The 22,683-nt window shown below is 45.4% G+C and overlaps 1 protein-coding gene across 1 annotated transcript in view; it reads right to left on the reverse strand.

The window, feature by feature from the left end:
- Positions 1-22,683, reverse strand: part of DHFR (dihydrofolate reductase) — an 81,985-nt gene that overhangs the window by 57,174 nt on the left and 2,128 nt on the right. Inside the window, exon 2 of the mRNA XM_073624436.1 lies at positions 14,430-14,479. Within this exon, the coding sequence (XP_073480537.1) occupies positions 14,430-14,479 (50 nt within the window). The remainder of the gene's footprint in view (positions 1-14,429; positions 14,480-22,683) is intronic.

Here is a 22,683-nt window from a genome sequence, read left to right on the forward strand (position 1 = left end):
TGTTTGTTTAACTCACATTCCAGTCTTCTCTCCTCGGCGCCCGAACGGAAAATGCCGAGCCGAGGAGAGATGGCATAATTTCCTCTACCTCTGTGTACAATACAGAGGCAGGGAAATGATCCCATTGGCCAGGAGCGATCGCGAGGGGGGGGCCCCATGAATGGATGGCCTCCCCCTCACCACCGATCGCCGGGGAGGATTTGCGGACCGCCGCATGCACCGGGGGGGGTTGGGGGTCCGATCGCCCACCCGCGGGCAGGCAAGGACGTACCTGTAAGTCCTTTTGCCTGCCCGTGCCATTCTGCCGACGTACATCGTCGTGCAGCGGTTGGCAACTGGTTAAAGGATAAGTTCACCTTTAGTAACAGGTTAAAGTGGAGGGCCACCCTGGGAAGAAAAAAAAAAAAAAAAAAAAAAAAAAGGAAGGAGGTTTATACTGTTGCCTGCAGCACACTGCGCTCGAAGGAGATATCCTCATTCCATCTTACATCTACTTGATACATTTACAAAATTTTATGTACTGAAGACCAAGTCGTGGCCTTGCAGATCTGAGCAAAGGAGGCCTGGTGACGCACTGCCCAAGAAGCACCAACCGCTCTGGTAGAGTGCGCCTTAACTTGAAAAGGGGGAATCTTTCCCTTTAAAGCATAAGTTTGAATTATAACTTGCCGAATCCACTTAGCAACAGTGGATTTCGACGCTGCTTGTCCTTTTTTAGGAACCTCTGGCAGAATAAATAAGACATCAGTCTTACAAACCTGAGCAGTTTTCTTTAAATATAGATCTTCACTGCTCTCACCACATCAAGACAATGTACTGTAGTGACTTTTCTTCCTTGGAACATGGTTTTGGAAAAAACGATGGTAGGACAATATCTTCATTCAGATGAAAGCCTGAAACCACTTTTGTTAAAAAGCCTGGACAGCACTCTGTCCTCATGAATAATCAAATATGGCTCTTTACAGGAAGCAGCCAATTCTGAAACCCTCCTTGCTGAGGATATAGCAACCAAAAATACCAGCTTGCTAGTCAGAAGGACTAAGGGAACATGCTGTAATGGTCCAAATGGCGGTTTTTGTAACAGTGACAAAACTAGAAACTTGGCACTTAATAGTACTCAGGGCCAACTTCATCTCTACGCCTACTTGTAGAAAAGCAAGAATTCTGCCTATAATATATCTCCAAGGGTGCCAACCGTTGGATTCACACCAGGAAACATAAGCTTTCCAGACTCTATAATATATAGCTCTAGAAGCTGGCTTCCTAGCATTAATCAAAGTAGAAATAACTGACCTGGAAAGCCCATGTTTCTTCAGAATGTGGGTCTCAATAGCCAGCCCGTTAAATTTAGCGTTCGTAAAGTAGGATGGAATATCGGCCCCTGTGATAGCAGGTCTGGCCTTAGTGGGAGGAGCCATGGACCCTCCACTGCCATCTTTACGATCTCTGCATACCATGACCTTCTGAGCCATGCTGGTGCTACCAGTATTACCGACTTTCTTTCCAGCCTGATCCTGCAAAGTCGTCGAGGTAGCAACTGAATCGGGGGGAATGCATAGATCAGTGAGAACTGATCCCATGGGGTCACCAACGCATCTGTTCCGTATGCGAGTGGGTCCCTTGTCCTGGACACAAAACTGACTAGCTTCGTGTTGAACCTGGACGCTAGAAGGTCTACGTCCAGAGTCCCCCATCTTTGGCAAACAGCCTGAAACATCTCGGGATGAAGAGACCATTCCCCCGGGAACAACTGCTGGTGGCTTAAGTAGTCCGCCTGCCAATTCTCTACTCCCGGAATGAAAACTGCCGATAGGCATGGGACATTCTTTTCTGCCCAAGTTAGGATCTGGTTCACCTCTCTGAGCCGAGAGACTTTTGGTGCCCCCTTGATGATTGATATATGCCACAGCCGTGGCATTGTCCAATTGGATCCTGACAGGACAATTCTTTAGCCTGGAGGTCCATTTTCTCAGAGCCAAATACACTGCCTGAATCTCCAGGATGTTTATGGGTAAGGCTCTTTCGGTTCTTGACCACTGTCCTTGGACAGTCGTCTTCTCTAGTACTGCTCCCCAGCCTGAAAGGCTGGCATCTGTTGAGACTGCTTTCCATATAATTGGTCCGAAGGACTTTCCCTTCAGCAGGTTCCAAGTTAGGAACCACCAACTGAGGCTTTGGGACACTTTTGGGGACAGCCGCATTAGTAAATCTAAAGCTTGAATCCTCTTGTTCCAAGCAGACAGGAAACTGTTTTGAAACAAACAAACAGTCTCGAATAGCATTGGGCATAGGGAACTGCTTCGAATGAAGCTACCATCTTTCCTAACAACCTCATGCAAAGACGTATTGAGGGATTTCTCTTTGACCTGACCATCCGCACCAGCTCTTGTATGGAGCTGATTTTTGCGGGAGGCAAGAACACCCTTTCCTGGGCTGTGTCTATGATCAGGCCAAGATACTCCAGCCTTTTTAGTGGCTTTAAGGAGGATTTCTTCAGGTTGAGAATCCAACCCAGACTCTCCAGGTAACTGCTTGTAATGGCTACATCTTGCTTTAAGCGAGCCACCGACTGGTCTATTAACAATAGATCATCTAAATAAGCCAAGACAGTTATGCCCTGTGCCCTTAACCTTGCTACAGGTGGGGCTAGTACTTTTGTGAATACCCAGGGTGCTGTAGCTAGCCCGAAGGGCAAGACTACAAACTGAAAGTGCTTTTGTTCTACTTCGAACCGCAGAAACCTCTGGTGAGGAGGAAATATAGGGACATGCAGATATGTATCTCTGATGTCGATGGATGCCAAAAGTTCTCCTCCTTGTAGGATGGAAACAACTGACCTGATTGACTCCATGTGAAAGGAGCGGATCTTCAGGAACGGATTTAGATTCCGTAGATCTAGAATTGGTCTGATATCCCCATTTGGCTTTGGTACCGTAAACAGGTTTGAGTAAAACCCCAAACCTTGCTCCTGTTTGGGAAGGGATAGCTTTTTCCCTGGATCTTTGGGAACGTTTGATCTCAGAAAACGAGAGAGAACGGTAGAAACTCTCGAAACTCTAGCTTGTATCCTAGAGAGACTGTGGAGAGAGTCAATCTGTCTTGAATTTCCCTTTGCCAGACTTCTGAGTACCTCAGAAGTCTTCCCCCCACCTTGGTGAGGGGAGGTGCCTCTTCATGACGAGGCCTTGGTATTCTGCTTTGCAGACTTGCGGTCCCAGGTCTTCCTTTGTGCCTGGGTTTGACCCTGAGGTCTTCCTCTAGAGTCTGACGGTGGAGGCAGTCGCCCCTGCCTAGAGGTGGATGTACCTGGCGTGGGAGAAAAAGTGCGCTTAAATGAAGGACGTTTATATTTTCTTTTAACTGGCAAAAGAGTACTCTTTCCGCTAGAAATTGTTTGGATATATTTATCCAAACTCTTGCCAAATAGTCGTTCTCCATTAAAAGGGAAAAATAGTTAAAAGATTCTTGCAAGGCGCTTCAGCTGACCAACCCTTTACCCAAAAGGGTCCTTCGCATGTGAACTAGTACAAGCGCAAGGCGAGAAGCCTGATGAATAGAACCTTTGAATGAATGAATAAATGAATGAATGATTTGTAACGCGCTGCAAATGCGAACTGAATTGCCTCAAGGCGCTAGATGCGTTCTCTGTTGTCAGCTTCTTAGAAAAGGAAGGTCTTTAGTTTTTTCCTGAAGGCCTGATGGCTTTCTTCCATGCGGATGTAGGTTGGAAGAGCGTTCCATAGGCGAGGTCCTTGGACTGCGAATCTTCGTTCTCCCTTTGCTTTGTAGCGGTATTTGGGAATGATGAGGAGGTTTTGGTTTGCTGATCGAAGACTGCGATTAGGTGTGTAGTGTTTTATTTTCTCTCGGAGATATAGCGGAGCGTTTCCTTGTATGCATTTGTGGGTGAGGCAGAAGGTCTTGAATGTGATCTGATTCTTTACGGTTAGCCAGTGTAGGCTCCTTAGGGATGGGGAAATGGATTCCCAGGGTTTTATTCCTGTTAACAGTCTTGCCGCCGCGTTTTGGATGAGTTGTAAGCGCGCAAGCTGATATTGGGGTAATCCTACATAGAGCGAGTTTGCGTAGTTGAGTCGGGAATTGATGATTGTTCCAACAACTGCCGCTTTGTCCTCTTCTGGGATGAAGGGGATGAGTCTACGTAGCAGGCGGAGGAGATGGTGGGATCCGCTAACTACTGATCCTATTTGTGCATCCATTGTCATTCCTGAGTCAAAGATGACTCCGAGACTCTTGGCTTTGGTGCTTGGAGAGATGGTCTGTCCGAAGATGGTGGGAGGTGTCCACAGAGTCTTAGTTTTGGAATTTTTGTTAGCGTGTAGGAGAAGAAGTTCTGTTTTTGAACCGTTGAGTTTGAGGGAGCTAATGGTCATCCAGTCATCTATTAAAGTGAGGCATTTCTCTAATTGCTGATGATGGTCTTTTTGTACGGTGATGCGAAGGTAGAGTTGGGTGTCATCAGCGTATGAGTGGAAGCAGAGGTTCGTTTTTCTGATGATATTGAGGAGTGGGCGGATGTAGATGTTGAATAGCACTGGTGACAAGGGTGAGCCCTGAGGGACTCCACAGGAGATTGCCAGGGTTTCCGAGGTGAATGCTCCTAGTTTCACTATCTGAGAGCGATTCTAAGAAGGATGTAAACCATTTTAGAGCGGAATCTGTAGCTTCTGCTACTTCTGTGAGGCAGACAAGTCAAGTATTGTGGTCCACTGTATCAAATGCTGCACTGAGGTCTAACAGTACCAGGAGACACGATTCTCCGTCATCTACTGCTTCAAGGGCGTCGTCCCATATTTTGAGAAGTACCGTTTCTGTGCCATGGCCTGGGCGGAAGCCTGATTGCAGAGGGTCCAGGAGTTGGTGTGTGTCCAGGTGGCATTGTAGCTGATGTACTACTGCTTTCTCCATAATCTTGGAGATGGTGTTGAGGCTTGTTATCGGTCTGCGGCAGTTAGGGTCGAGATTGGGTTTCTTTAGCAGGGGTTTGACGATGCCTTGCTTGAGGGTGGTTGGCACAATCCCTTCTTTGAATGGTTGATTTATGAGGTGTGTTATGGTAGGGGCCAAGATGTCGGAACATTCTTTCAGGAGTTTTGTGGGAATGATGTCGTTTGGTGATGTGCTGTCTCGAAGGCTTCTGATGATGTTTTTAGTTGTGTCAGTGGTGATTGGGGACAAAGAGAAATTCGGTGGTTGTGTGATGTTCGTGTCGATATCCTCTTTTTGCTTTGGTTGAGTGAGGTTGGTTGTTATTTTCTGATGAATTGATTTCCGAATGTTGTCGATTTTGTCGATGAAGAAATTTGATAACTCATTGCAAAATTCTTGAGTATCGTTTGCTGGGGGCTCTAAGCAGGTTGGGTTCATTGACTGGGCGACAATTTTGAAAAGTTCCCGCGGCCGGTTTAAGGCAGTTGAGATGGTGTTCGAGAAAATGTTCTTTTTTGGCTTTGAAGATTGCCTTGTGGTATTTCACAGTGAGTGCTTTGTAGTTAGTATGGTTTTCTTCTCCATGCTCTTTCAGCTCTTCTACATTCTTGCTTGAGTAGGGTGAGAGTGAGTGTTTGTTCCGTTGAGAGGTTTAAGTTTAGCAAAGGTATTTTGTTTGATAATGTCGTTTTGAAGAGTTCGGAGTGTAGTTTCTTCTGAGATCTATTCCAGTGTGTTGTTGTTGCGCGTTTCTGTTTTTTTAGAGGGTGGTGTTAGTGGTGATTTTAAATTTGATAGTGTGATGGTCCGTCCATGGTAGCGGAGTGTTGTCAAATATGTTGATGTCCATATTCTGTTTGAAGATGAGGTCTACAGTGTGTCCTGAACCGTGCGTGGGAGCATTTATCAGCTGTTGAAGACCTAGTTCTTCCATTTGGTTGACGCAGGCGGTTGCGATAGGGTCTTGGGCAGAGTTTGCCCAGAGGTTAAAATCCCCAAGTACCAGAAGGTTTTTGGTTTTCAGGGTGTGTATTGAAATGAATTCAGTGAGTGGTCTTTGGTCCTGGTGGTCTGTAGCATAGTAGTGAATGGTGTCTTGAGGTGTTTGAAGATGCAGTGAGAGTGTTTCCATGAAAGGCACTGAGTTCTGTAAAGTTGGTTTGGTGAACCCAAAGGTGCGAGATCACTGCTAGGCCTCCTCCTTTTTTTCCTATTCTATGCTCAGTTAGGATACTGTAGTTCTCGGGCACCAATTCAGTTAGGATGGTGTTGCAGTCGGATGTTAGCCAGCTTTCTGTAATGAAGAGGCAGTCTATGTTGTTTTCGATGATAAAGCCTGTGCTTGACTGCAGATCTGGTGTTGATCAGGGTGCATGCTAGTTGTTGTGGTTGGATCGGGGTCTCCCTGTATTTGATGGTTGATTGTGGGTTGGTCCTTAGTAATTGTTCTTTTTTTAGTCTTTTTTGAGTGGCGGTTGGTAAAGTTGAGGCAGTGTTTCTTAGCCTGTGGATGGCGTCTGCTGTGCATTTGAAGTTGCACATGGTGAGGAAGAAAGAGTTGCTTGAAGGAAGGGTGATCTAATGATGGTACTGATGCAGCGATGAAGAGCTTTCTAGAGGATGGAGGGATCAGATGGCTGCCACAACTTCTGGAGTGGTGTGGGTGATGGGCTGGATGTTGGTGCGGAAGTACTGGAGGAGGTGAGGGGCTGCCTACCGCCCTCCTGTTGATCCAGAGGAAGGCGAAAAACCCCTAGCTGCGTTGGCCAATTGCGCAGCAGAGGAAAAAAATTCCTTCCTGACCCCCCAAGGGGCGATCGGACTCAGGGCCCCTGGATCAACTGCTGGTGTACCCTGGTGGGCTTACCTGTACGGATGGTCCAGAAGAAAGACAGGGAGGGGGGATGACCACTACTTACTGGTGGGGTGGTGCAGTGGCTGCGTCTAGGACGATCTAAGGTGGACTGGCCTCCAGTGAATACCAGTGCCCCTGCAGTGAGGTCCAGTAGCAGGAGGGGGTGTTCCCCCCTTCATAGCATCTATGGCAAAGTATAATGCTCTAGGTAGCTCTGCCAACTCCCGGGCCTGTTGTGCAGGGAGCTCCTTAAGAGCATCTGTGAACTGGTCCTTTAAGGACTGACAGATGCCTATAGCTGCAATTGCAGGCTGAGTCACGCTCCTTGCTAAGGAAAAAGATCTTAACAGACCTTCCAACTTTTTATCTGTTGGATCTTTAAGCATATGCGCATTATCCACTGGACAAGTTAAACTTTTATTCACATTGGAAATCGCAGCGTCAACTGCTGGAACTTTCCATCTTTTTGTGAACTTTTCCTCCATAGGATAGAGACTTGAGAATCTCTTTGGAGGGGAAAAATGCTTATCCGGATGATCCCACTTGGTATAAATAAGCTTCTCTAGTAATGCGTGGACAGGAAACGCATGCAAAGGCTGTAAAGGTTTCAAGGAACCCAGGGAGGAGACCAGACCTTCAGTTAACTCTGTTAGGGGTAGCATGAAAGCAGAGTGAACCATTTCAGTAAAGCTCTGTACATCAGTTTGTGAAGCTGAAACATTAAGTATTGTTTCCTCTGCAGAGGAATAACCGGCTTGTTTTTCCTCTATATTGTCTGAGGGTAATACCTCATCTTGTTCCCACAATTCCCTAGGACCCTCCACTGTTTGTAAAGAGTTCAAAGTGGGGGAGTGGGACCTAGGACGCTTCCTATCCACCTGGATGGAGGATGCGATTAAAGCCGCTAATCTTCCTTCTAGGCCCTGCAGGGCTGAGGAAAATGCATCTTCAGTCACGTATACAGGGGCTGAAGTGTGTGAAGCAGTTGCACCACCGTTAGCTTCCAATGACTCACCCTGGCTTGCCATGTCTGAGAGGAGAGAGAGGATGACAGTATGCTGGCATGACTGGGCTTCCCAGCACCTGGGGGTGGCACCTTAGGTACCTTTACAGTAGTTCTGGAAGTCATAATACAAAGTACAAAAAAACAGAGGTAACAAAATCTTTTTTGTTTTTAACAACAATTTTAAAGAAAACAATGTCACCATAGGATCAGTCTTAGTCTGCTGATACAATAGGTTTCCTGTACTGGAAATGCCTGGTTTACACCCCTTATGTGCCCAGCGCTGCGGTGTCTCCTTAATGTGATCTGTAACAGACACTTTTATCAGTTTCTTTGCATACAGAGAGTATTGTGTTACAGGCATCAGGTGAAAACCTGATTGATGTCCTCAACGTCTTCCGCCCCTGCACTGTGTGTTTGCAGACTCATAATCTGTGTGGACGTCTTACGTCCTATACACGGCGCCGCCTGATTAGCAAAAACACGCCCCTAAGCGAAGCCGCCCCCTCCTACTCAGTATAACGTAGTCTGTGTACGTGCGCTGCGCACTCTAGAACACAGACACAAGGGGAGCAGGCGGCGCAGCCTACGAGCCTGCACAGGGATCCGTTGTACCCATGAAGTACCCAAGTCTCTTCCCTTACCTTTTCCTCGCTGCAGGATACTGCTGACTTAACAGATAGATCCAACTTTCGCCCATCACGGCGGGCAGCGTAGTTAAACCTTCAAAGACTGGGGCCCTTTAAATAGGGGTTCCGCTCCTTTGGACCTGTATAGCATCCCTCAGGAACAGCTTTAGGTAATGTAGCAAGACCAAAAGAATCCTGGTTCCTAGGGTCCAGCTCTCAGAGAGAAGCTTACAGGCACAAACTCGTTCTTGAATCGAGGTCCAGGTACCATCCTATTGCCTCTGTTGCGAGGATGGATCCGGTCGTGGAGATTTTTTAAATCCAGCATGGATCCCTCCCTGGAGCTCCTCAGAGCACATCTTCACTCGTGACCAACACCTTAGACACTGGCGAAAAAACTGAAATCTCCTGGAAGGAGGAGGGGTTATATAGGGGTGTCAACTTCCTGTATTGGTTATACCAGTGTCAACACCTGAAGGTAGGCCCATAACCCACTAAGTAATTACTTGAGGCTCTGTGTCCTATGATGTACAATAAAGAAATACAAAATGTAAGTCTTAAAAGGGGTTGTAAACCCTCAAGGTTTTTCACCTTAATGCAACCCCCAACCCCCCCCCCCTCCCCCCAAGCCCCCATTATAGTTACCTGAGCCCTGTGTTTCCCACGACGGGAATGAGCACACCAGCTCCGGCCAGTTTCTCGTGTCCTGATCGGATAGATTGATAGCAGCGCAGCCATTGGCTACCGCTGCTGTCAATCAAATCCAATGACCCGATGGGCGGGGCCGAGTCCTGTTTTGTGTGGCAATAGATGCAAAAGCAGGACACGGTAGCACGCCCGCGCAAGTGTCGCGAAGGAGAACGCTTCTCTGGCGGGGCACTCAAGAAGGGGAGGAGCCAGGAGCGCCACTGAGGGACCCCAGAGAAGGGGGATTGGGGCCACTCAGTGCAAAACCAACTGCACAGCGGGAGGAAAGTATGACAGGTTTGTTTTTTTAATTAAAAAAAACCCTGAACCTTTACAACCCCTTTTAAAGTGATGTTCATTTTTTTTTCTTTGAAAATAACAAATATGGAAAAACTTACCTGCTCTGTGCAGGGGTTTTGCACAGAGCAGCGTGGATCCTACTCTTCTTGGGTCCCCCGCTGAAGCTCCTGGCCCCTCCCTCCTTTTGAGTGTCCCCACAGCAAGCAGGTTGCTATGGGGGCACCCAAGCCGCAGCTCCGTGTGTCCATTCAGGCACTGAGCTATGGTTAGTCCCCACCCCCTCCTCATTGGCCAACTGACTTTGATTGACAGCAGTGGGAGCCAATGGCGCTGCTGCCATGTCTCAGTCAATTAGGAGGGAGAGTCCCGTACGGCCAAGACACTTGTGCACATAGCTGGACTAAGATGGGGCTCAGGTAAATATTAGGGAGGCTGCTGCACACAGAAGGCTTTTTATTGTAATGCATCAAGATAAAAAAACCTTCTGCCTTTACAATCACTTTGAAGCTTAATTCTAGGAATTCATCGACTTTGTAAAAAGTGAAGTCATAAGACTAGGAGTTAAATCCAAGGAGGTTCATGGCACCTTGTGAACTTAACTCTATTATTCATAACTCACAGGTTTATGGCTCTGCTGGAGAATACATTGAGAAAATCAGGGGGGTGAGAGAGAAGAGAAGCACACAGAGCAGCTATGCTCACCCCTACTCTCTGCTGCCCATTCACAGAAGGCTTTGTATTTTGTGAATGATGTCACATACTACAAAAGGCATCTGTGATTGGGCAGGGGAGAGGGGAGGCGCAAGCGTAACAGCTACAGCGATTGAAAATGCATAGACCAGATGGCCCAGCTTTGGGTTACCGGAACTACAGCAATAGCTGTCTTCCAGGAGTTCGATAAACATGTAAGATGTAAATAAGGATAAGCCCAGGAGGTGTAATACATCTCGTTGCACTTAACTCATAGCGCGAGAGATAATAACTTTAGTGCCTTTATGAAAGATGATGATAAATTGCTCCACAGTATCTTCAGCAACAAAGATCAGTAGGGACTTTTTAAAAGCAAATATACTGGTAATTATGAATAGACAAATACCTGAAATATACTAAACCTGGGCATTGGTTTACGTCTAAAGTTTCTAAAAGAATTTCATGTCATAGAAGAACATAAACCAAGGAACCAAACATTTGCAAGCTACTGAATTTTGAAACTAATAATAAAGCAAGATTTTTTAAATTATTGTTGTCACCCATCTTTTCACCCACAGCAAATCTACTTTGTGTTGGCAAGCCACAAAAGGAGCTTGGTTCCTTAGTTATTAAAGTGGAGCTCCACCCAAAAGGGGACGTTCTGCGTCCTCCTTCCCCGATCCAAACTTTTAAAATTTTTTTTTTTTTTTTAAACAGTAAATGTTTTTAAAAAAAAAAAAAAAAAAATTATATATATATATATATATATATATATATATATATATATATATATATATATATATATATATATATATATATATATATATATATACACACATATACACACACACATATACACACACATATATACACACACTACACCAGAATAACATTGCTATGTAGCTGCTGCCACAATACACTATAGGATAGAGTCAGAGCACCGGGGATTACCAATTCCCCCGGGTCTCCTATCCATGTGAATCAACCCATTGAGACCAGACTTTATCAAAATTTTTTTTTTTAGGGCAATTTCTACTCTCATATGTCAACTTGTACAAAAGGTAGGACAGAGTTTATCGTGGTCATCCACATATGTTGTGTGGGGGGGGGGGGGGGGGGGGGCGGGCTGCTTCCACCTTAGAAGAATCTCCCGTCTGGCATAGTATAAAGAATAGAACAGGAACAGTTTGTCGTGTCTGGATGCTTCAATGTTTTCCATATTGCCCAGTAGCGCTAAGGGAGGGTCCAACCTAAGGGACCAGTCCCCAAACGTGCCCAGGACTTCCATCACTCCCTCCCAGTATGGACGTAGTACGGGGCACGACAATAACATGTGAAAAAAAGTTCCAGGAGACATACCACATCTGGAGTAGAGAGCGTTCGTTCCCGGATATATACTGGCTAGCCTCACTGGGGTATAATATGCCCTATGTAGGAACTTAATTTGAAAGAAGCGATCCCTTGCGGAGATCATTTTTGTGGTATAGTCAGACACTATATCTTCCCAACTATTGATGTCAGTCTTCCAGTCTTCCATTTATTAAAAACCTTAGTCAGGGATGTCATATGTGCAATTGAAAGGTAGAAGTAGAGGGAGGACAGGGGTTTGTCCATGATTTTAGCAATGAGCAGTCGTTCGACTGCGTCAGTCTGAAGGATCAGGGGGCCAGGGAACTGGGCCTGTACCGCATGTTTTAGTTGATAGTACCTGAACTTCATGGAAGCAGGGATATTATGTTTAGCTTTCAGTGTTTCAAAGGAGGAAAAGGACCCATCATGGTAGACATGTTTAATAGTTACTATCCCCCTGACCGCCCACAACTGAGGGTCCGGAAGCCCAAAACTTTTAATTTTTACACAGGAGACTGGAGCTCCTCTTTAAAGTAGTTGTAAAGGTAGAAGTTTTTTTACCTTCATGCATTATGGTAAAAAACCTTCTGCGAAGCCACCCCATCCCCCCCCCCCCATACACTTACCTGCCTGAGCCTGATCTTAATCCAGCGCTGTGCCTAAGAGCAGGGGCTCTCCGCTCTCTCCCTTTTCACTGGCCATGGACACAGCAGCAGATGCCATTGCCTCCTGCTGCTGTCGATCACCTATGAGGAGAGAGCAGGAGGAAGGGCTGAGCCACGCTGTGTGTGTGTGTGTGTCTATGGACACACAGAGTGCGGCTGGGTATTGAGCTGACACGAGTGCCTCCACAGCAAGCGACTCGCTATGGGGGCACTCGGCAGAGGGCTGGAGCCAGGAACCCAGATGGAGGACCCCAGAACTGGAGAATCGAGGCAGCTCTGTGCAAAACCACTGCACAGAGCAGGGAACTATAACATGTTTGTCATTTTAAAAAATCCCTTTTCTTTGAACTGAGAAAAATCCCTTATTCCCCAATCATCTCCTCTCCTCCCTTTCCCCTCTGCCCCTTCCCTTCCTCTCTCTACAATACACAGTACTCATTCAGGCCTTACTCTTGCTGGGACCAGGTCCCAACTCAGGACCTTTGTGATAACACTACCAATGTTGTCTGATACCACTTTTTTGTTTTTGCGCTTTATACTAAATTACAAAGCTGACAAGCATTATTTTGCATTGTATTATTTCATATAGCATGCTTCAGTAAATGGAATTATGTTTCTAAATATGACTTGCTGTGCTTATACATATGTTTGATTAAAAATCAATAAAAAACAAAAACCCCCAAAAAAAAAAAAAAAAAAAAAAAAAACCCTTAAACCCTTCTCAATCACCTTACCATAAGGCTTCATGCACACTGGACGTTATAATAATGTTCTAAAAACACCAGTAGCTTTTCAACGTTTTTTGCAATAGTGATTTTCAGCGATAGCCTTTTTTTCCCCAATGGATCAAAAACGTTAAAAAAACACAGATGAGACGCATTTTTGAGCATTTATCTGCATTTGTTTACAGCTGAAAAACTCTCAGAACGCACTAGTTTTGGGGGTTTTTTTTACAGCCAAAAACAGCTGATATAAATTAAAACTAAATTGCGCTAGCAAAAAAACAACAAACTTATTCTATAGTGAATTAGGAGTGCTAAAAAACACAATATATATAAACAATAAGTGCATAAAGTATTTATACAAAAGTGGAGAAATTATGTTAAAAAATCAGTGATCATAAATAAAAAGCCACTCATAATCCGTCCATAATAATATGAATCATTTTGACCAGAAAGTCCACTTCATGTATTTCGTCCCCATACATTAAGGATACTTCAAATCAGATGTGCATTGATAGCGATGGAGGAAATAATAGATGTACGCTTACCCCAAAAGATGGACCTCCCCTGTGGCAAGGTCTTATTAGCTTGCAGATTTCGCCCTCTGCAGGGACCAGAACTAGCTAGTTCTCCCTGGCGGAATGATATGGAGGGGATGCCTGTCTGCCTGACTCTCTCAGGAAGTGTTGAGAGCAGAAGGCAGGACTGCAGCCAGCGGTGACTGTGAAGGAAAGTTCCCCCTTCGAGATTGGGACAGTTGGACCATCCCGACCATACGGAAGTCGGCGGTACATGCTGCCAAGACCAGGAGACTAACAGCTGGTCCCTGCAGAGGGCGAAATCTGCAAGCTAATAAGACCTTGCCACAGGGGAGGTCCATCTTTTGGGGTAAGCGTACATCTATTATTTCCTCCATCGCTATCAATGCACATCTGATTTGAAGTATCCTTAATGTATGGGGACGAAATACATGAAGTGGACTTTCTGGTCAAAATGATTCATATTATTATGGACGGATTATGAGTGGCTTTTTATTTATGATCACTGATTTTTTAACATAATTTCTCCACTTTTGTATAAATACTTTATGCACTTATTGTTTATATATATTGTGTTTTTTAGCACTCCTAATTCACTATAGAATAAGTTTGTTGTTTTTTTGCTAGCGCAATTTAGTTTTAATTTATATGTTTGTCACTTCATAGATATTTGGAGTTTTTTTTGCAGCTGCACTTTTTTATATATATATTCTTTTATCACACATTGCTCATTAGCGCAGGTTGTTTTCACCATAGTCTTAAAAACAGCTGATAGCAGCCTATGCGTGCATGGACACATAGGATAACATACTGGAGAGTTTATTGACTGGAGAGAGAGACACACACACACACACACACACACACACACAGACAGCCCAATATGTGACAGCGTGTCACCGACTAGGAGGGACATAAAAGACTGAGGACTTAAAAATCCTTTACACGACTTATAGATAATATTGCGACCACAGGAATTGAAAATACATTTTTTCCTTGTGGTTTCTTAGTCACATTACACATTGACAAAAGAAAAAAGTACCTTCGGTAGTTGGTGTCATAGTCAGCCGTTGAAAATGTTTAAATTCATTTCTGAAATAAAATGAATGAGGTAAGATATAAAAACACAATGACAGATCACTTATAGCAATAGAATCTTCAAAAAGGATCAGCAGAAAATATGAGATGCATTTTGGCTCCACTGCAATACTACACACCCCTATTAGGCTCACACCTATGCATGTTGCTTTTGAGCGTTTCTGCAGTGTTTTTTGCGGTGCTTGCTTTGTTTTTGAATAGCGTTTTTTTTTTTTTTTTTTTGTTTTTACAGTTTTTTTTGTTTATACTGTATATAAAAAAAAAAAACGCGAAAAGCATCAAAAACGCTGTAAAAACGCTGTACTTGCATTTTTGATGCTGGTCCATTGAATTCTATTATATGCAAAACGCTGCATTTTGCATGAAAAAAGTCCCTGACCCTTTCCAAAAACGCAGAGGCACAAAAATGCATTGATGTGAATATGTTCCATAGGAACCCATGTTAAAAAAATTCACATGCATTTCTGCAAATGCATCAAAAAACGCATTAGTGTGAATGGAGCCTAACTCCATAAGTTCAAACAGCGATTAAAGCCAGGATAATTTAAAAAGAATAAAGTACCAATATAGCTTACTAACTGCACCTACAGTAATATAGGTAGGCTGGAAAAAAAAAATATTATAATTTTTTAAAATTTTCTCCCTGGAAATGGAATATCCTTTGAAGTGGAACACACACACACCACAGCTCGAAGGCAAGCCAGCATGTCTGTCCCCATAGCAAGTGCTTGCTATGGGGGCATACACAGAAAAGGAAAAGCCAAGAGCACCAACGGGGGACCCCAGAAAAGGAGGTTCGGGGCCACTTTATACAATAGCATTGCACAGAGCAGGTAAGTATAACATTTATTTTTTATTAAAGGCACTTTTAAACCACTTAAAGCTGGTCATACATGACTGAGAAACTGAGCCAGCTGCACGTAAGACATCTGGGTGGCTCTGTGATGTCAGCCAACAGCGGGATTTAGCTCACTGTCGGCTGATTCTGAGTCACAGGAGAGCAAAAGCAAGTGCACCCCCTTGACCAACATGAGAAGTATGGACAAAACAGCTTCCGCAATACTTCTTTAATACGCAGGGAATGGTTTGCTTTGTGATAGTGTCCAAACTACTGTATATCAAAGGGTCTTTGGATATTGATACTCAAGTTCATATTATTTAACAATGCAGGAGACCTCTAAATGCAAAAAAAACACTTAAAGTGTTTGTTATCCCAACACTTCATATTCCTGATATATGCCTGCTGTACCATGTACTTGTATGAGAAAAGCTGAGTTAGACTTACCGGTAACTCCTTTTCTGAGAGTCTTCCAGGACAGCCCATGAGACCTTGGGCTCCTCCTACCAGGACAGGAAACATGTTACCCCCCACCAGATAAAAGGGCGGTCCTCCAGGCCCATGTCAGTCTTCTCAAGAACCGTAGGACCCTGCAAAACATATGCATAATACACATAACTTCATACAACACCGAGTGGGAATCCGGCTGTCCTGGAAGACTCTCAGAAAAGGAGTTACCGGTAAGTCTAACTCAGCTTTTCTCCAAGCGTCTTCCAGGACAGCCCATGAGACGATGAGCCAGAACTTACCAGTCTAGGGAGGGAAACTGCCTGAAGGACCTTACGACCAAACGCCTGCTCCTGAGCTGATAGGAGGTTCAGGCGATAATGTTTAATGAAGGTCGAGTAACTGGACCATGTGGCAGCCCTGCAAATTTGTTCCGGTGAGGCACCAGCCCTCTCAGTCCAAGACGTGACAAGGCTCTAGTTGAGTGCGCAGTAACAAAAGGTGTAGGAACCTCCCTAATTTTGTAAGCTTCAGAGATGGCTTGCTTTATCCATCTAGCCAATGTGGCTTTAGATGCACTATTCCCCTTGTGAACTCCAGAAAAGAGGACAAAGAAGGCATCAGTTTTCCTAAAGGTCTTGGTGACCTTGAGATAGACTAAGAGAATACTTGTTATGTCCAAAAAACTAAATTTTCTTTCTAGGTCACACTGTGGCGAACTACAAAAGGTTGGTAGTACAATGTCCTGAGATCGGTGATATGTACTGGCCACCTTGGGCTAAAAAACTGGATCGGTTCGTAAAACACGATCCCCAAAAATCGTGAGGAAGGGCTCCCTTACTGATAGGGCCTACAACTCACTTACCCTACGAGCTGAGGTAACAGCTATAGGAAACAGTCTTTAATGTAAGTAACTTAACTGAAATACTTCCCAGAGGCTCAAACTGAAATTCTACCAGAGTTTGAAGTACTAGGGACAGGTCCCAAGTTGGACAACTTCTCACCACTGCTGGTCTGCCCTAGAGATAGATTTGAAAAATCTGGTTATAGTGGGATTTTCCAGGAAAGAAAACTGGAGGAACACATTAATAGCTGCCGCCTGTACCTTTAAAGGTACTAACTGAAAGACATTTGTCGACACCCTCTTGGAAAAATTCCAAAATAGACGGAATATCATGAGTTAATCTTTCATTATCAGATAACCATGAGTTAAACTTTTCCCAAACTTTGGAATAAATGGCTCTAGTGACCGGCTTCCTACAATTTACAAGGGTCTTGACTACCTTGTCAGAGAACCCCTGGGCTCTCAGTATCTTTTCTTCAGATACCAGGCCATCAAATTTAAGGAAACCACCTCAGGGTGTGATACTGGACCCTGCACTAATAAGTCTTCTCTTTTTGGAAGACTCCACGGAGTCTCCGAAACCAGAGATTGTAGCAGGGAAAACCATGGCCTCTTGGGCCAAAATGGGGCAATTAGAATGAGATCCGTCTCCTCTAGCAGAAACTTCCGGAGGGCTTCTAGAATCAGTCTGATAGGCGGGATGGCATAACATAGGCCTGGAGGCCACGGGTTTGCCAGAGCATCGATCCCCAAGGCTTGGTCTACCGGGTTCATGGAAAAGAATATCTCCGACTTGCGGTTGTTTCGGTTCGCGAACAAATCCGCCACGGGATAACCTCATCTCCTGGTGAGGTCTGCAAAGACTTCGGGATGAAGGGACCAGTTGTCTCCGTCTATCCTGTGACGGCTGAGATAATCTGCCAGGCAATTGTTTGTCCCCTTCAGGTGTACACCCGAAATTGAAGCCAGATTCCCCTCTGCCCATGAAAGGATCTCCTGGGCAATGGACGGAAGCATCCGGCTTCTCGTGCCTCCCTGCTTGTTGATATATACGACTGTCGCGATATTGTCTGACAGAATTTGGAGGTTGTGACCCTTTATCTCCATCTGAAAAGACTGCAGGGCTCTCTGGACAGCTAGCAACTCTCTTTGATTGGAAGAGGCCCTTGCCTCCCTCGAGGACCACTCTCCCTGTGCTACTGAATTGCTGAGGTGGGCCCCCCCATCCCCAGGAACTCGCATCCGTGGTAATTCTTCGGGATATGGGAAAGGACCATGGGAGACCTCCTGTAAGGTGCTGGCCAGTTCTCCACCACCACAGGCTTCTTTTTATCCTGGCGGGAAGCCGGATCCTTGACTCCAGGGACCTTACGTCCCCGTCCCAGTTTCTTAATAGAAACATCTGTAACGGACGTTGACGGAGTCTCACCCATGGAACTGCGGGAAAACATGAGGTCATAAGACCCACTGCCCTCGACACCTGTCTCAGAGAGACCGACTGGTTGGTCTGCAATGCTGACATAGCCTGGAACACTTTGGTAATCTTCTCCTGAGGAAGAAAAACTCTTTGGTTTGCAGAGCAAAAGTCGTAACCCAGATAAGTTACTTTCTGGGCCGGGATCAAGGATGATATTTGTTTATCAACCAGCCTAGGGACTGTAAGAAGTCCTGTACAGCCTGAAGATCCTCCAACAGCCTCTGGTATGATTTTGCCACTATCAGGAGGTCGTCCAAGTAAGGGATAACATTTATTGCCTTTAACCTCAGTGGAGCCAGCGCTTCCCCCAAGACTTTCGTAAAGATGTGTGGGGCGGAGGAAAGACTGAAAGGGAGGGCTTGAAATTGAAAATGTTGGCTCCCCATACTCGTCTTTACTGCCAATCTCAAAAACTTTTGGAAGGCTGGATGGATAGGGATGTGAAGATAGGCATCCCTTAAGTCCCACGTGGCCATAAAGCAGTTTGGGTATAGTAGGTTTTTTATATTAAAAACAGTCTCCATCCGGAAATGTTTGTATCTGATGGACTTGTTTAAAATCCGGAGATTCAGGATAAGTCGAAACTTTCCTGACGGCTTTTTGACCACAAATACATGGGTATAGAATCCCTTGCCCTACTCTGACTGTGGAACAGGAATCAGGACTTTTTGATCCAATAAGTCTCCGATCTGGAGACCCAAAGCCCTCGCTTTCTCTCGATCTTGTTGAGGAAAGGTGACCAACAATCGTTCTGATGGTTGGTGAACAAACTCTAGCCTGTACCCGTTGGTCACTAGGTCCAGGATAAAGGGGCTCGAAGTGACTGCTGCACACTGTGGGATGAAGGCCCTCAATCTTCCTCCCACCGGGGAACACAAGGCACTGTGATTTGGCGGGCTGTTGAGGAGGGTTAAACAGCACTTGCCTTTGCCTCTGCCTTTGTGCCCCGTCCAGTGTTTTTTCAGCCTGCTGTCCTTTTCTCTAGGACTCTGTTGCCTGCCTTGGCCACGAAAATTTTTTTCTGGCTGTCGGGATTCTCTTTTTCTCTGGAAACGCCTTTTTCTTATCAGCCGTGCGTTCCAGTGCCTTCTGCAGACCTAGGCCAAATAAGTGATCACCTGATAAGGGAAGGCCACAAAAGGCGCAACTTGGAGGCCGAGTCCCCTGACCAGGTCTTAAGCCAAAGGCTTCTCCTGGCCGAGTTCACTAGAGCTGAAGTCCTGGCCGACATTCTTCCCGACTCAGCGGAAGAATCCGCCAAAAAACCCACAGCCTGAAAAAGGAGAGGAAAAGACTTCAAAATTTGCTCTCTGGAGGTACCTGCTGACAGATGTGACTGAATCTGAGTCAACCAAACCTCCAGATTTCTGGCCACACAAGTGGAGGCCAGAGCTGGTTTCAGGTTCCCAACCGCTGAGTGCCAAGCTCTGTGGAGAAGGATATCCCCTCTCTTGTCCATCGGATCCTTAAGCGTGCCCATATCATTGAACGCTAGGTCCGAGTTTTTTTAAACCTTTGAAAGAGGTGCGTCCAACTTGGGATTTTTATTCCACGGCTGCGGAGTGTCCTCATCAAAAGGAAACCTTCTTTTTAGGTTACTGGAGAAGAATGTTTTTTCTCTCAGGATTATCCCATTCCAGTTTAATAGTATCAATCAAAGAACTATGAACTGGAAAAACTCTGGATTTTTTTCTTATGCACTCCTTTATACATAAGATCATATTTGGATAACTGAACCTCTTCCAAGTCAAGGGTAGTATAGATAGCCTTTAATAAGTCATCCACATCCTCAACAGATAACTTAAATCTTGAGCCCCGAGTGGATTCTCTATCCCTGGGCTCTGTATCTGACCCTGATTCTTCCGGAGAAGAATGGGTAGACCTGACCTCGGTCTCAGAGTCCTCACTCTCTGCCTGCTGCGGAGTGCTGACCGATGTCTTCTGTGAAGACGGACTCTCTGCTGGAGTCTGGAGCTTGTCGATAAGTGTCCTAAAAGAACTAAAGGTGGACGCAAGCTCATCCCTAACAGAAGTAAGCATCTTCTGGCAAGAGGCAACTGAGTCATCTTTTACTAGGCCTTCTATACAGGTGCGACAAACGGCTTTGCTCCATGAGGAGCTCAATTTGATTGCGCAAACCGCACATTTCCTCTTTAGTGGCTGTGCCTGGGCCTTGTCCTGAGTCTTGGTCTGCAAGACAAAATAAATGACCCACAAATGTAATTAAAGGCCACCCAATCACTCCGTAACACCACGTGCAGGAGGGAGGAAATGTGTCCCCTTACACCCACTACCACAGAGGGGGGAGGGGGAGGGAACACTCACAGGGATAGCAAGGCGGTGACAAAATACCCCAGGCTTACCTGTGAGGTGCTGGTGTTGGGAACTGCATCCGCTGCCTGTGCAGGTACTGCTGAAGGATCCATCCCGCCCCTCTTGGTCATCCACAGCCTGGCTGCTTTACACCAAGAGAACACCAGCAGCCAGCATTCCCTGTTCGTGCCGTTTATGGAGACTGGAACCACGCCACCGGTGCCTGATGATGACGTCATATGCCCCGGAAGTAACCCTCTCCAAGCACTTCCTATGGGCCAGCTTGGAGCGCAATAGGGCCAGCTTGGAGCGCAATAGCTCCACCCCCTCGAGCGCCGCAGCTTCCTCCACTCCCTGCACAGATCAGCCACGCTGTCGGCAGGGAAGGAGAACCGGTGCTCTGCGCTAGGGGCCCGACCTCACACCGGTCCTGGCCCTCTCCAGGCACTGAGGACAGGGAACAGCAGCACAGCCAACCTCCCCAGTGGTGATGCTCCTTCTGGCAGACGAAGAGGTAAGAGATATGCCCCAAAAAATAGCCAGAGCCCCTGCTCATGAGACCTATGGGAGCAGGTTCCAGGAACATGTTACCCCCCCTGTCCGGAGGAAACACAAATAACTGACATGGGCCTGGAGGACCGCCCTTTTATCTGGTGGGGTGTAATGTGTTTCCTGTCCTGGTAGGAGGAGCCCAAGGTCTCATGGGCTGTCCTGGAAGACGCTTGGAGAAAGTATCCTATTCTCTTTGTATTGCCTCCTGTGTGTGAAATCCCTGGTGATCCAGCCAGTCACTCTGCTTTACTATTAAAAACTGACCACACTAAGCAGGAGTGCACCATTGTGGTCAGTTCTCTAGCTATGCTGGGAACTCAGTGTACTCTCCTCCAATAATCAGACTTGTACTGACAAGCCACCACCCCGCACAGCCATTCATTGGAAAATTCAGTGTACCACTGCTTCTCCTCCAGCCAGATCTTATGCAGCTGAGAACAGAGGGAATGTGATTACTTACAAAGAAAAAAAAAAAAAAAAAAAAAAGGCATTTATGTTTTTTTTTATATCTATACAAAAACTTTTTGGCATCTCATTTCTATTTTAAACTGAATGAGTTATTTTACAATTACTTCAAGCTAGCCATACACGGCTCAAACAACACAACCTGGCTCAACAAAAGTCCGATTCCAAAGCAGTAGAGATTCCCTTAACCCAACTTATATAGGGGAGCCTTATCATGGCCAAACACACTTCGATAAAACAATCAATTGCTTTTCTGATCAATCCCTTCTGATAGGAATAACTGATACATAGAGGATAACTCATTCAATTGATAAGCCACACGTGGGTAGTGGATTTTGATTGAAAGCTAAGATATGATCGTAACTTACGATTGAAAATGTATCGATCACATTTCAGTTTCCACCATGTGATCTCATATTCTGAATGGATGAAAAACTATTATATTCACAAATAAAGGATCTCAGTGCTGCCGATCGATGCAAAGTGATTAACAATTATTTGCCCTGGCTGAATGACTGAAGTTGATTGAAACTGATCTAAGCCAAAGTCTAAATTGATCGGAAGGGAAGATATGGCTATTAGATTGGTTTGAATTGCACATCAATAGGATAATATAATCAAAATCAAAGAATGTATGATCACCATTAGATGTAGTGCAGAAGCTTTTAAATCCACATGCTGAAAAGAGGATTATCATGTGTACCTGTGTGCACAAATACAATAAGCTGCTGATCACACACCTGACATAAAGCTGAGTAATACTGCTCCTCTAGCAGCTAGATAAGAAAGCTGCTACTTTGCACTTTGATCTTTCAGCAGGTAAGATAAAAGCCTTGTAGCTAGATGTCTATGTATAGTGAGGAATATGGTCCAGGAGACTGGTGTATGATTCCTTCTATTGGTTTTTTTCTGCGGTTTAAAATTTTCCAAAAAAAAAGGAGAAGAATGAAGGACACCCCTGTGTGTCTGATAAAGAGCAGCGTGTTTGCATGTTGGGAACGCACACAATTTTGTACATGTTCTGCAACACGCAGTAATGTGAACCAGGCCTGAAGCCGCGTACACACGAGTGGACTTTCCGGCAGACTTGGTCCAGCGGACCAGACTCCATCGGACAATATGATTGTGTGTGGGCTCCAGCTGACTTTTTTTTCCCCCCAAAAGTCCGAGGGACCTAGTAATAAAACATATTTCAAATCTTTCCGACGGACTCGAGTCCGGTCGGAAAATTCGCTTATCTGTATGCTAGTCCGACGGACTAA

The sequence above is a fragment of the Aquarana catesbeiana genome, linkage group LG01 (assembly GCF_042186555.1).
Source record: "Aquarana catesbeiana isolate 2022-GZ linkage group LG01, ASM4218655v1, whole genome shotgun sequence".
NCBI classification, from domain to species: domain Eukaryota; kingdom Metazoa; phylum Chordata; class Amphibia; order Anura; family Ranidae; genus Aquarana; species Aquarana catesbeiana.